The sequence below is a fragment of the Leptopilina heterotoma genome, unplaced genomic scaffold (genome assembly GCF_015476425.1).
Source record: "Leptopilina heterotoma isolate Lh14 unplaced genomic scaffold, ASM1547642v1 Lhet_113, whole genome shotgun sequence".
In the NCBI taxonomy this organism is placed as follows: Eukaryota; Metazoa; Arthropoda; class Insecta; order Hymenoptera; family Figitidae; genus Leptopilina; species Leptopilina heterotoma.
In genome coordinates, this window is record NW_025110832.1 from 1,228,807 (window position 1) to 1,240,795 (window position 11,989).

The following is an 11,989-nucleotide window of genomic DNA, read 5'->3' on the forward strand; positions in this document are numbered from 1 at the left end:
ATTGACCACATCTTTAGCATACATGTGGTCACCCAATGGGAAGTAAACGATTGGTTCAATAATGGGCCATGCTTGGCGAACTCCGTTCCATTATTAGAACATTAATGGCAACCATCATTGGACCACCAATGGTTTAAACTTGGGATGATCACGCTACTGCCAATGATCGGTAGCCAAGCATCGGGCCAATATTAGTTGCCAAGGAATTGCCAAGGAAACAAAATCGATTTTTAAAAGCTTGATTTTTTATTGGCAGCCAACAAAAAACCAAGGTTTTGAAAATTGATTTTTTTAAATTATTAATTAAAATATATTTTTCAAAAATTTATTTAAAAAAAAAAAATATTTTTCAAAAATATATATTTTTTTTTAAATTGATAGAACATATTAATTTAATTTGTCACCTCTGGTAAAACAAAGATGAAAGACTGATAAATTCCCTCACTTTATATCTTACAGTGGAGGGATAACTGTGAATGTCTTTGCGAGAGAGGAGCAGGTACTTATATAGAGCCAGTGAGAAAGGTCACAAGCGAGAAGAAATCACTAGCATGCACTCTGGCGGCGCTTGTCGGAAGTGGCGCAACGTTGGTTGCCAAGCGCTGTGTCGATAATGTCAGGATATGCATGCGCGCCAGAAAACAGTTCCGACAAGCGCCGCCAGAGTGCATGCTAGTGATTCCTTCTCGCTTGTGACCTGTTTCACTGACTCTATAAGTACCTGCTCCTCTCTCGCAAAGACATTCACAGTTATCCCTCCACTGTAAGATATAAAGTGAGGGAATTTATCAGTCTTTCATCTTTGTTTTACCAGAGGTGACAAATTAAATTAATATGTTCTATCAATTTAAAAAAAAATATATATTTTTGAAAAATATTTTTTTTTTTTAAATAAATTTTTGAAAAATATATTTTAATTAATAATTTAAAAAAATCAATTTTCAAAACCTTGGTTTTTTGTTGGCTGCCAATAAAAAATCAAGCTTTTGAAAATCGATTTTGTTTCCTTGGCAATTCCTTGGCAACTAATATTGGCCCGATGCTTGGCTACCGATCATTGGCAGTAGCGTGATCATCCCAAGTTTAAACCATTGGTGGTCCAATGATGGTTGCCAATTGTTTTGCCAAGAAAAAACCATTGGGTACCAAGCATGGCTTATTATTGAACCAATCGTTAACATTGGCAACTTCCCGTTGGGCATCTCTCAGTATAACTATAATTTTTACAATCCTTTAAAAACTTTGACCATCTCGCTGGACTTACAATATTTAACATATAAAATGCAAAAAAATGTTATAAATTCTATTTAAAATGAAAAAACACAGTAAGAATATGGTCTTATTTTAAGGCAGTCTTAAATTAAGATGCAACATTTTCAAGACACTCGATGCTGAATTTACTCATAATGGGTTTTGGAGGATTTAACATTGATGTAGACAGTGCTGAATTTAAGACTGATTTTAAATTAAGATTTTCTTTTTCCAGTGTAATTTTCTCTTCTTTATTTGAAATACAAAATTTAAATATGTATATGAAGCAGGTTAATACAAAATGCAAAATGAATTCAAAAAATGTTAATATACAATATCCTATGGATATCCTTCCGATATAATATTATTGTATAAATTATTCATTATTTAACATTTTTTATTTGAGAAGAATTTGTATTTCAAAATTTCCATCCCCCATGGACCTTTATTCCCTTGGAGCGAAAAATCATTACTAGCATGGCTTATAAGTTTCTCGATAGGAGCAGATGGTGTCACTTTCATATTATATTTATAAAAAAGTTGATTAATAACGATGAAAGAGGTTGGCCCAGAATTTCATTGTCAACACTTTCAAATGGATGCGAAGCACGAGAAATTTTTTAGGTTTGAAATAATATCAAGAGTATAATGGACCGTCTACAATAAATGTAAACAGGTACAGATTTCGAACTCGATAATTAATTTTAAAAGAGTAGCAAAAAGTAGCTTTCAAACTAATAAAAGTAGTAAAAAAAGTAGCTATCGAAAAATTAAACTTGACGACCAAAGAAACTCGTTTAAGACACTTCACAAAATTGACTAATTCTCCTGACTATATCCTAATTTTTGACAAAAATATTTACTTCTTTCTTATCCTGCTAATAAATTCAATTCCTGCAACGAATTCTATTATTCACGAAAGAATTAAAATTTTTTAATATTTATAAAAATAATTTAATTCTTGCAAAGAATTTTATGCAAATTTTTAAATAATTGATTTCTTTCGACTAATTTTATGCAAATTATAATTTAAATAATTGAATTCTTAAGAAATTTTTATTATTCATGAAAAGAATAAATTGAATTCTTACGAAGATTTTTACAAAATTTTTTTTAAATAATTGAAATCTGTTTGGAACTTTTCTGAAAATAGTAGATATTGAAAATCATTAAATTACGGAAAGTTTTTAAAAATAATTGAATTTTACAAAGAATTCTATTAAAAGTTTTGAGAATAATCGAATATGTCTGTGCGTGGTATTTTATTAAATTTTTTTGAAAATAATTGAATTCTTAAAAAGCATTTTAATATTTATAAAAATAATTGAATTCTTGCGAACGATTTTATTAAAATTTTTAAGAATAATTATATTTTTTGAGCAATTCCTGTAAAATCGTAGTAAAAATAATTAAAATCCTACGATGAATTTTATTATTTATGAAAATAATTTAATGGTTATGGAAAGAATTTTATTATTTATGAAAATAATTGAATTATTGCGAAAAATTTTTTCAAAAGTTTTTTTAAATAATTGAATTTCGTTAAAAAATGTTATTATTAGTGAAAGTAATTTAATTATTGTGAAGAATTGTATAAAAATTTTGTTAAATAATTGATATTTTCGAAATTTTTTTGAAAATGATATTCTAAATTAATTGAATTCCTGTGGAAATTTTATTATTTATGAAAATAATTGAATTTTAGATGGATTTTATCAATTTTTTTTTAAACAATTGAATTCTTTTGGGAAATTTTCTGACACTAAATTGAATTTTGAATATTCTTTGAAAATATTTGAATCGTTTTAAAGAATTTGTTGGATTATAATTTTTGAGAATAGTTTTTTGATTTCTAGTATTAGCGAATTTAAAGTAGTGGAAATTCTAAAAAAAAAAAAACAGAAATAGTAGCTTTTTGTGGCTGAAATCTAAAAAAAGTACCCAAATAGTAGCATAACGTAAAAAAAGTAGTAAATAGTAGGTTTAAGTAAATGTGTGAGAAGCCTGCAAAATGAAGCTCTGCTGACATGGAGTCAACTATCCAAATGCGTCACTGGTCAAATTTGCAATTTTTTGGCAACTGCCCAATCTTGCTAGATGAAATTTTTTTTAAATTTCCTTTTGTAAGGTTGAGCAGTTGCCAAAAATGGGAGATTTGACAAGTGTCGCATTTGGGTAGTTAACGGATTGCACCCAAATGTACCGGTATATAAATCGTAGTGAAATAATTATATTATTCTTCGGTATAGAAAGCGTTAAAAATCATTTAGTCTTAAATAGCTAAAAATAATCTCAAAAATTTTAGAATAAAGAAGTTATAAATTCTGATGTTTTCTTAGGATATTCTGGACATTATTTTTATGTTAGAAGATAGAAAAGTCACAATAAGTTTGCAGAAAAAATGAGTACAGTTAGAGTATGCCTATGTCCCCAGGCGTCTTATTTTTAACAAATAAGCTCACTGGACTAGTGTAAAAATATGAAATTTTGTTTAAATGTCAAACGAGACAGGCGTGTCTGGATTTGCCATAAGAGTCACGTCCAAATACTGACTCACATGGTGAATCTTGTGTCATTTCTTTTAAATTATTTTTTCCTTTTTTTGCACTTTTTTAATAAAATTCCACATTTCTGTTTCGTACCTGACATTTTACACTTCAGGATAAGCAAGCTTTTAATTTATATCGTGACCTCAGCACGTAGAACCTAATTTAAAATGCCACAAGAGAAACCTATTCCACAGAAGGTGGATTCAACGTCAACTTGATCAAGATTTTTTTGATATAACGAGATTTGACTAAAAACTGATAAATGAAAAATTTTCAACTTTTTAATAAAGAAATCTGCTATCCAATACCTATAAGAAAGCATTTGTCTTTGGACAGCAGAAATTTATATTTCCCGTGCTAATTAAAATTTTTTTCTAAATGTTAATTTTAAATTCTTCAAAAATACGATTATTTTTAAAAACAATTTTTAAATGTAAAGAAATTAAATATTTAAAAATATAAAATTTGACAAATATTTTCAAATAATTGGAAATTTAATTTAATCTTTTTGTATTATTTACAAAACTTGAACTATCTTCAATAAATTTTTAAAAAAAAATTTGAAGAATTTTATTAAAATTCATAAAAAACTATCAATTAATTGCTATATTGAATATTAATTCAAAAGAGTGAAAAGCTTTTCTAGAATCCGAACATTAAAAACAAATATTTTTTTTAATGATTGAGAATATTTCCATTAGAGTACCGGAAAATGTAAATGGAACACGAATGCGTTTGTTTTCACTGTATATTGTAAGCAAAAATAGTATACAAATAAATCGCCTACAAACTTTTGTCCGTTTCCACTGGTCGGTAAATGACATTAAATCAATATTCCATACCATTACAGAAAAATATATACCATGAATAAGTTGCTTTTCACTTTAAGTTCGATTCTTTTTTTAATTTCACTAAGAATATAATTAAGTCACCAGAGACTCGGGGTAACTTCAGGTCACATAAAGACTCAATAGCAAAACCGTTTAGTAGATTCTTATGTAGTTAAGAGGATTTTTTTAATTTAAAGTCTCTTTTATATACGGATTTTATTCCATTGACAAATTGTTGAGTAAAGTGAAAGAAAACCATTTTGCAGTTTTCGCGAAAAAAATAAGTTTATTCAATATATTATATATCATTATATTTTATTATTATTATTATATTGTTGTTATTATTATTATTAAAATTAAAATTTCGTCTAATTAATTAAAACTCCTATTTCCTACTACAAAACTGTTTAGTTTATTGAAATTTTACAAAATTTCAATTTTTAATTAATTATAATTATAGAATTTTAAAGAACTTAGATTTTAAAAAAATTTTAATAATTCAAATTCTTATGAAATTTTTTAATACATATTTAATTAATTATTAAAAATAATGGATTTAGAGAAGAAATTTAGTTAAAACATTTAAAAAAATTTGAATTATTTTTATAAATCTCTTCTCTGAAATTTAATTATTTTCATAAATAATAAATTTTTCTACGCAGTAATTCAATTATTTTCATAAATAATAATAAAATTCTTCACAAAAATGTTATTATTTTGAATACAATAAATTTTAATAAAACTGCTCTAAAGATTTCAATTCCTTTAAAAATTTAAATAAAACTCTTTATAAAAATTCAATTATTTTAAATGCAATTTTAATCAAATTCCTCAAAAGACTTTAATTATTATCATAAATTATGTAAAATTTTAAGTAATACAAAAATTTTCATAAATAATATAATTCATCCCAGAATTACCTATAATTTAATTCTAAAAAATTTTGCTGTTAAAATTCGTCGAAAAAATTTATTTATTTAAAAATTAGTTGATAAAATTCTTTATGAGAATTCAATTTTAAGAAACATTCAATTATTTAATACATTATTTATTTAAATAATAGAATTCTCGTAGAATTTTCTATTAAAAATTTAATTGAAAATGAGTTTCAGTTAAAATTTTAGATACCTAGTAATTGAATATTAAAAGCATTATAGCGTCAATTTCTTGAAATAATTGAATTTTGAAAAGGTTTCAAATGAAAATCTTTGAAAATTTGAATTTTTCATACTTTTAACTAACAATTATGTAGAATTAACTTTTGAAAAAGTTTAAATGGATTTTTTAAAAAAATATTTCAAGTGGCAACCCTGTTTAAGCCACACTATAATAACTATTGTTTTTAGCTATTCAATATGTATTCAATTTCAATATTCAATATGCGCTATTGAATAGCAATTATTGTTATATTATTATTAGTTAACTAATAATTATTTCTCACAGCTAATTTTTTTGCCTTGAAAGCTAATTTTAATTTAAAAAAAAATAAAAAAAAATGGCAATTTTTGATTAAAATTAAAATTCATATAATAAAAAACTTATTTTTTTCCGTGTAAGCAATGTACAGACAAAAATCTGATTTTATTTATAATATATAACATACGCAATAATATAGCAAAATTGTTATTTAGGTAGTAATTATATAATTTTAGTAAAAAATAAAATTTTTTTAAATATTTAAATTTAATAAGAATTTTGAATAATTACAAGACATTTAACAAAATGTTAATACGTTACCCCACTCGCAAAGTGTTTCACGAATGGCTATTTCTAAAGGTTAAAAGTTTGTCAATAAATTTTTATTTTATATAATCATACTTTTAACCATCATTTTCTGCATATTTCTAAAAGGAATATTTTTGAAGGCGAATAGAAATTTTGATTTGATAAAAAAAGTTTGCTTTCATGTAAATTAAAAAAGTAGTCCTTTTCGTCCTGACAATGTCTCCAATATAGACGGTAATACTATTACAATATAATTCTATTTCAATCATATTAAACTCAGTTTGCTTCATTAAATATTTTTGCGTCGCTCTTTGTTGTGATTGCTTCTATAATAATGTATTGTAATTACTTTTTTATTTTATGAAAATTTTATTATAAAAAATTATTATTAACAATTATTATTATAGACAATTATTATTGTCAAATGAAAACAGGTAAGTACCTGTCTTCATTTGTCAATAATACTCTAATAATAAATACAATCATTAAAAATGTTATTCTTATTATTTTTATATAATATTTACGCAGTAATATTAAAAATAAATGTTGAATAATAATAAACAAAATTATTAACTAAAATGATAATTTAATGTTTTGAGTTAATAAATTTTTAACAATTGCGTTGGCAAAAAATAATTCCATATATTTTAATAAACTATATTACGAGCGTTTGTTTAAAATTCAAAGTACGTAGTATTATAATATTATTACTGTCGAAAGTTCATACACCTGGTTTTTTAATGGGATTTTTTATTTTGCACAAGCAAATGATATGCTAGTTTTGTAAAAACTTTGTACGTAGTGAACTCTGTCTTTAAATAATATTCCTTGCTTCTAAATGACATCTACAGTCCACTAGCGACTTATCGATTTCAAAGGGGATGATTCTCAAATTGACTACGTCGTTCTCGCGAAATAAACAATTTTATGTATATTTACTGCATTTTGCCATCGTTACCCTTAAATAGTTATACAATAATTTCCTCATTACAATAACAAAGGAAATATTAATATCAAGGACAATATTTGTCATAAAAATATTACAATTTTGTTCAACAAAAAAATATCAATCTTTTTAACAAAAGAATTAATTCTTCATACTTTTGGTATTAAATTGTAACTGAAATAAAATTGAATTGAAATTAAATTAAAATTGAAATTCTAAACGAAATATAATAGTAAAAGCTCTGAATAAGTAATAAAAATATTAATGTAAGGAAACTATTAAAAAAATATGAAAATTAGGGGATGGTTCGAAATTACACATTGCTTTTGAAATTATTGATGGATATTTTTATAATATTTATATAATATTCTCACCTTTATTTGAACAATAAAGAATCCGACCGCTAAAGTCAATTTAATTATCCCCCGCATTTTTCACCGTCAACTTTGTCAATCACTTTTCTTCACTTGAAAAAATGTTGAGTCGTGTAATTTTTAGCTCGACATGCGAAAACTGTGAATTATCGAGAGGAGTTTTAAAATTAGTCTGTTTTCACGGCGAGTGACAATCGATCACTGATGAGAAAATATATTTGTCTGATCACGAAAAAAAGTACCCCGGCGCGATCACGTTGCCTTACTGATAGGTACTATTGGCAATGTTAGCACTATTTGTGCTGCTAGCACTGGGTGGGTCACTGCGTCAGGAAACTTTCAAAATGGCGCAAGCTACCATCACGAGAAAAGTGGCTTGAGGGTCTTGGAAACCGATAGTGTGAGGGTGATTACCCACGACAAGGGGGAAATCTCTATCAACAGGAGTCGATGGAAGGGCGTCAAAATTTTTGCATTCAACTACTTCTCTTTCTATTTTCAATTTTCAATTTTAGCGAATTTCGTTTTTGAGTTTTGAAAATATTTCAACCCTGTACCATCTTCGATGGCAATGTAGATCCCCGCAGAATCTTCGATGGTACGGAAGTTTATATTTCAAGTCTATTTGTCAACTACTTTCAACCCCCAATCAAAGGACAATCTGACAATCATCAAAGACAATCATCAAGTTTATTGATCAGCTTTGTCCGTTTCATTAATTTGTCAAACTGTACGTGTACATACCCTCCCACTCGAAAATTATCGACCACTTTAGGGTTTCTTTAGGGTTTCTTTAGTCTTCTGACATAGACAACAAATACCCTTTCTAAATAGAAGTATAATGATTAATTTCTCCTAAAACTTCAGATCCATTCAATCCAGTTAAACCCCAAAATAAATTGTCTCTATAAGTTCTGAATGAGGGAGTATTTTTATTGATGAACTTTTCTTCACTAATCAATAAGTGAAATATACAAATACATTTAAGTGAAATGTTCATAGTTGAAAGAGCACACTTGTTGGCGCTGGCGTCGTTGTGAATTAATCTCTGAAATTTCGTAATAGTATTTTCTCTGTCCACAGAGTTCTCTACTGGAAACGTGTTCAAAACTGGATGTACACGGAAAATCAATACTTATGTTGTGTCGCGACACGATAGGATTAGGGAATTTTTGGTATATACGTGTTGGAGGAGACACGAAGGGAAAATCGATGTCGTATAATACGTGTCAGACATCAAAGTATAAGTAGAAGAAGAAACGTTCGGTCAGACATCACGCAGCCAATTATGAATCACGTTCGTTTCATGGCTGAACCCGGCCGCACGTAAAAGGGAAGTGTTTTTTTAACACCAAAATGTGGTGTTAAAACAACACGCAACGGATTTTCTCTACATTGAGAGAACTATTAGGGCTTAGGGCCTTGAAAAAGTCCTTTCCGAATTTTGATCATTCCACACCCTTTGCTTAGTCACAATAGTTAAAAGAAATGCAACGCGACTGATACTTTTTTCATTTCATATACAACCACAGAAAATGAGTGTTATTTTAACACCGAATTTGGTGTTGAAATAACACGCCACAAATTTTACCCTCCAAGTGGCACCATCGTTCAATCGAAAAACGAAGTTCAAAATAGCGTAGAGCACGTAAATCTTAACCGATTTTTATCTTCTTTTTTTTAAATACTCGTTATTAGAGTCCTAAGAGATCCCTCGAGGCCGATTTTCTAAAAAAAGCTTTAATTTTTTTTATTTATTTATAAACCTTGAAAAAAACATTTTTCGCATAAAAATAGCATTTCTTAATATAATATTTACTTTCATCGCTTAATGAAAAACAATTAATATAAAATAATGATATACTAGATTCAAATATAAGACGGTTTTTAGACGCATGACTACACCCGAAATCTTACTTGATATAATAGTCATTTGAAATGAAACCATTTAACATAAATTTCATTTGACATAAAACTCGTTTAGCATATAATTCCCATTTGACATAACAATGCACTTGAAATTTGAGGTAAAATTTGTTTAATATATATATATATATATATATATATTGACTTAAAATACATTTGATATAAATTTTATTTTCACCTAAAACTCATTTTGCATTAATTACATTTGACATAAAAATATCGGAGCGAATATTAAAAGTAACCGATTAGATATTATCAAGAACACATTGTGTAATATTAAATTAACACATTGTCAATATTAAAATTTGCGCCTATATTTTCATGTCAAATGGAATCTATGTTAAATGAAAATTATGTTTAATGAGTTTTATACGTCAAATGAAATTTATGTCAAGTAAATTTTATGTCAAATGAAATCTGTGTCGAATAAATTGATGTTAAATAAATTTTATATCAAATGAAATTTACATTTAATGAATTTTATGTGTCAAACGAGTTTTATGTCAAATTGAAATTTGTGTCAATGATTCTAAATAAAAAAAAAATTAAAAGTTCACTATAAAAAAAGGTACCTTTCTTTTTACAGTGATTTTTTAAAAAATCGGTCACGAGAGGGATCTCTTAGGAATTTAATAACGAGAGTTTTAAAAAAAAGAAGATTAAAATCTTTCTAAAGTTAATAAATTTAAAAAATAATTTTTTTTGTAATGTAAACCAAGTTTTTTTGAGACTATTTAGTTTTAAAAACCATGTTGCTAACATTATTATAAGATATATTAATTTCTCAAATTAATATATGCATAATCCAAAGTCAAACCAAAATTATCTCCTTGTCTTTTATGTTTGCACTCATGAATTTCGTGTATATAAAATCCAAAGTCAAGCCAAAGTTATCTCCGCACTCTTTCATGTTTGCTTTCATGAATTTCTTGTAAAGTTATAAAAAATATAAAAATGGTAATAAGAAAATTTTTTTCCATTTTTTATGACAAATATTTTATCAATTTTTAAAGATTACAAACAGCTTTTTAAATAGAACTTGAGAAAGTTAAATTTTGTTATTTAGAAACACTCAAAGGAACAGTAAAAACATTAAAGTAAATATAATGAAGTACAAAAAATAATATATGTAATAAAACAATAATTTTCAAAAAATTTGTATTTAAAAATATTCGTAATTATATGAGTTTTATTGTCGTCTTTTTAATTTTGTTTGCATTTTACCATAATTGCAAAGCACTCAACAATTACATTATGTATGACTTAAGGGTAGCAATTGGTAAGTAATTTAAAAATTGTTTGATCCCAAGTAGAAATGTAATACTGGCATAGTACTGATCTTGTACTGACTGCCAGTATTGCATTACTGACTCCAGTACTAAGTCAGTACTGGGAAAACCCTGGCTGGTAACGCTGTCCAGTACTGATTTTTACCGGCGGTCAGTATAAGCTCCTTATTTAATTATTAAAGCATGGGGAGTAATTTATTGAATACTAATAATTATTATTAGTTTTAATTATTATTAATTAATTATTAGAATTCCTTTTATTAAAAGAAGTTTTAAAAAAATATTTTTCTTATTTTTTCATTATTTATTTAAATCTTATTTATTTAAATTAATGACTAAATTATTATTATTACTGGTTATTAATTATTTAAACTTATACTTTATGTAACACTGTTAAGAATTATACACAAAACACTTTAAACTAAGACGGAAAAATATCGCACGCACGGGGGACCGAACCCTAGACCTCGAGGACGCAAGTCGAATACACATACCGCATAGCCACGCAAGCTCGGGAGTTACCTCGCATAAACTTCCTTTTGAATTGTGGGACCGATATATACAGTGCTTTAATAATAAATCCACTGCATATTATATTTATTTCAAGAAAAATTATTATACATATATCTTTATATACATTTTATCAAGTCATTATGTAGTAATTAATAGATACATCATAATAATATGGTAAAAATTATTAATATAATTATTTATTTATTATTTATAATCTAATTGTTTATTAAAATAATAATAAAAAAAAATTTATTTAAGAAAAATTTTTGTTAAATAAATAAATAAAAATATATATACAGCTTTAAAAAATAAAATTTTTTTTATTATTAATAATACGTAATAATTCTAAAAATAATTAATTAATAATAATTTATTATTATATTATTAAAATATATCTATTAGTTAATAATAAATTAATAAAATGTTTGATATTATTGTTGATGAATAATGTTTTTACAAATCTTTGCAAATATTTTAATTGTTAATAAATCAAACGATGTTTAATGTTTATTTACATTATAACAAATTTTGATTGTTTTTTTAACTCCTTCGCAGTACTGATTTAGTGTTAAGCCAGTTTTCTGCC

At 25.9% G+C, this 11,989-nt stretch overlaps 1 protein-coding gene across 3 annotated transcripts in view; it reads right to left on the reverse strand.

Annotated features, from left to right (window-relative positions):
• Nucleotides 1-9,412, reverse strand: part of LOC122506298 (amyloid-beta-like protein) — a 31,551-nt gene extending 22,139 nt beyond the window's left edge. The window contains exons 1-2 of one of the 3 annotated variants that reach the window (XM_043618399.1): nucleotides 9,267-9,412; nucleotides 7,676-7,814 (exon numbers count right to left, since the gene is read on the reverse strand). In XM_043618399.1, coding sequence (XP_043474334.1) covers nucleotides 7,676-7,732 — 57 coding nt within the window. In that variant the 5' untranslated portion in view covers nucleotides 7,733-7,814; nucleotides 9,267-9,412. Of the gene's footprint in view, nucleotides 1-7,675; nucleotides 8,168-9,266 lie in introns of those variants that run through there. The other 2 variants (XM_043618409.1, XM_043618417.1) reach the window with 2 other exon arrangements.
• Between the last annotated feature and the right edge of the window lie 2,577 nt (nucleotides 9,413-11,989).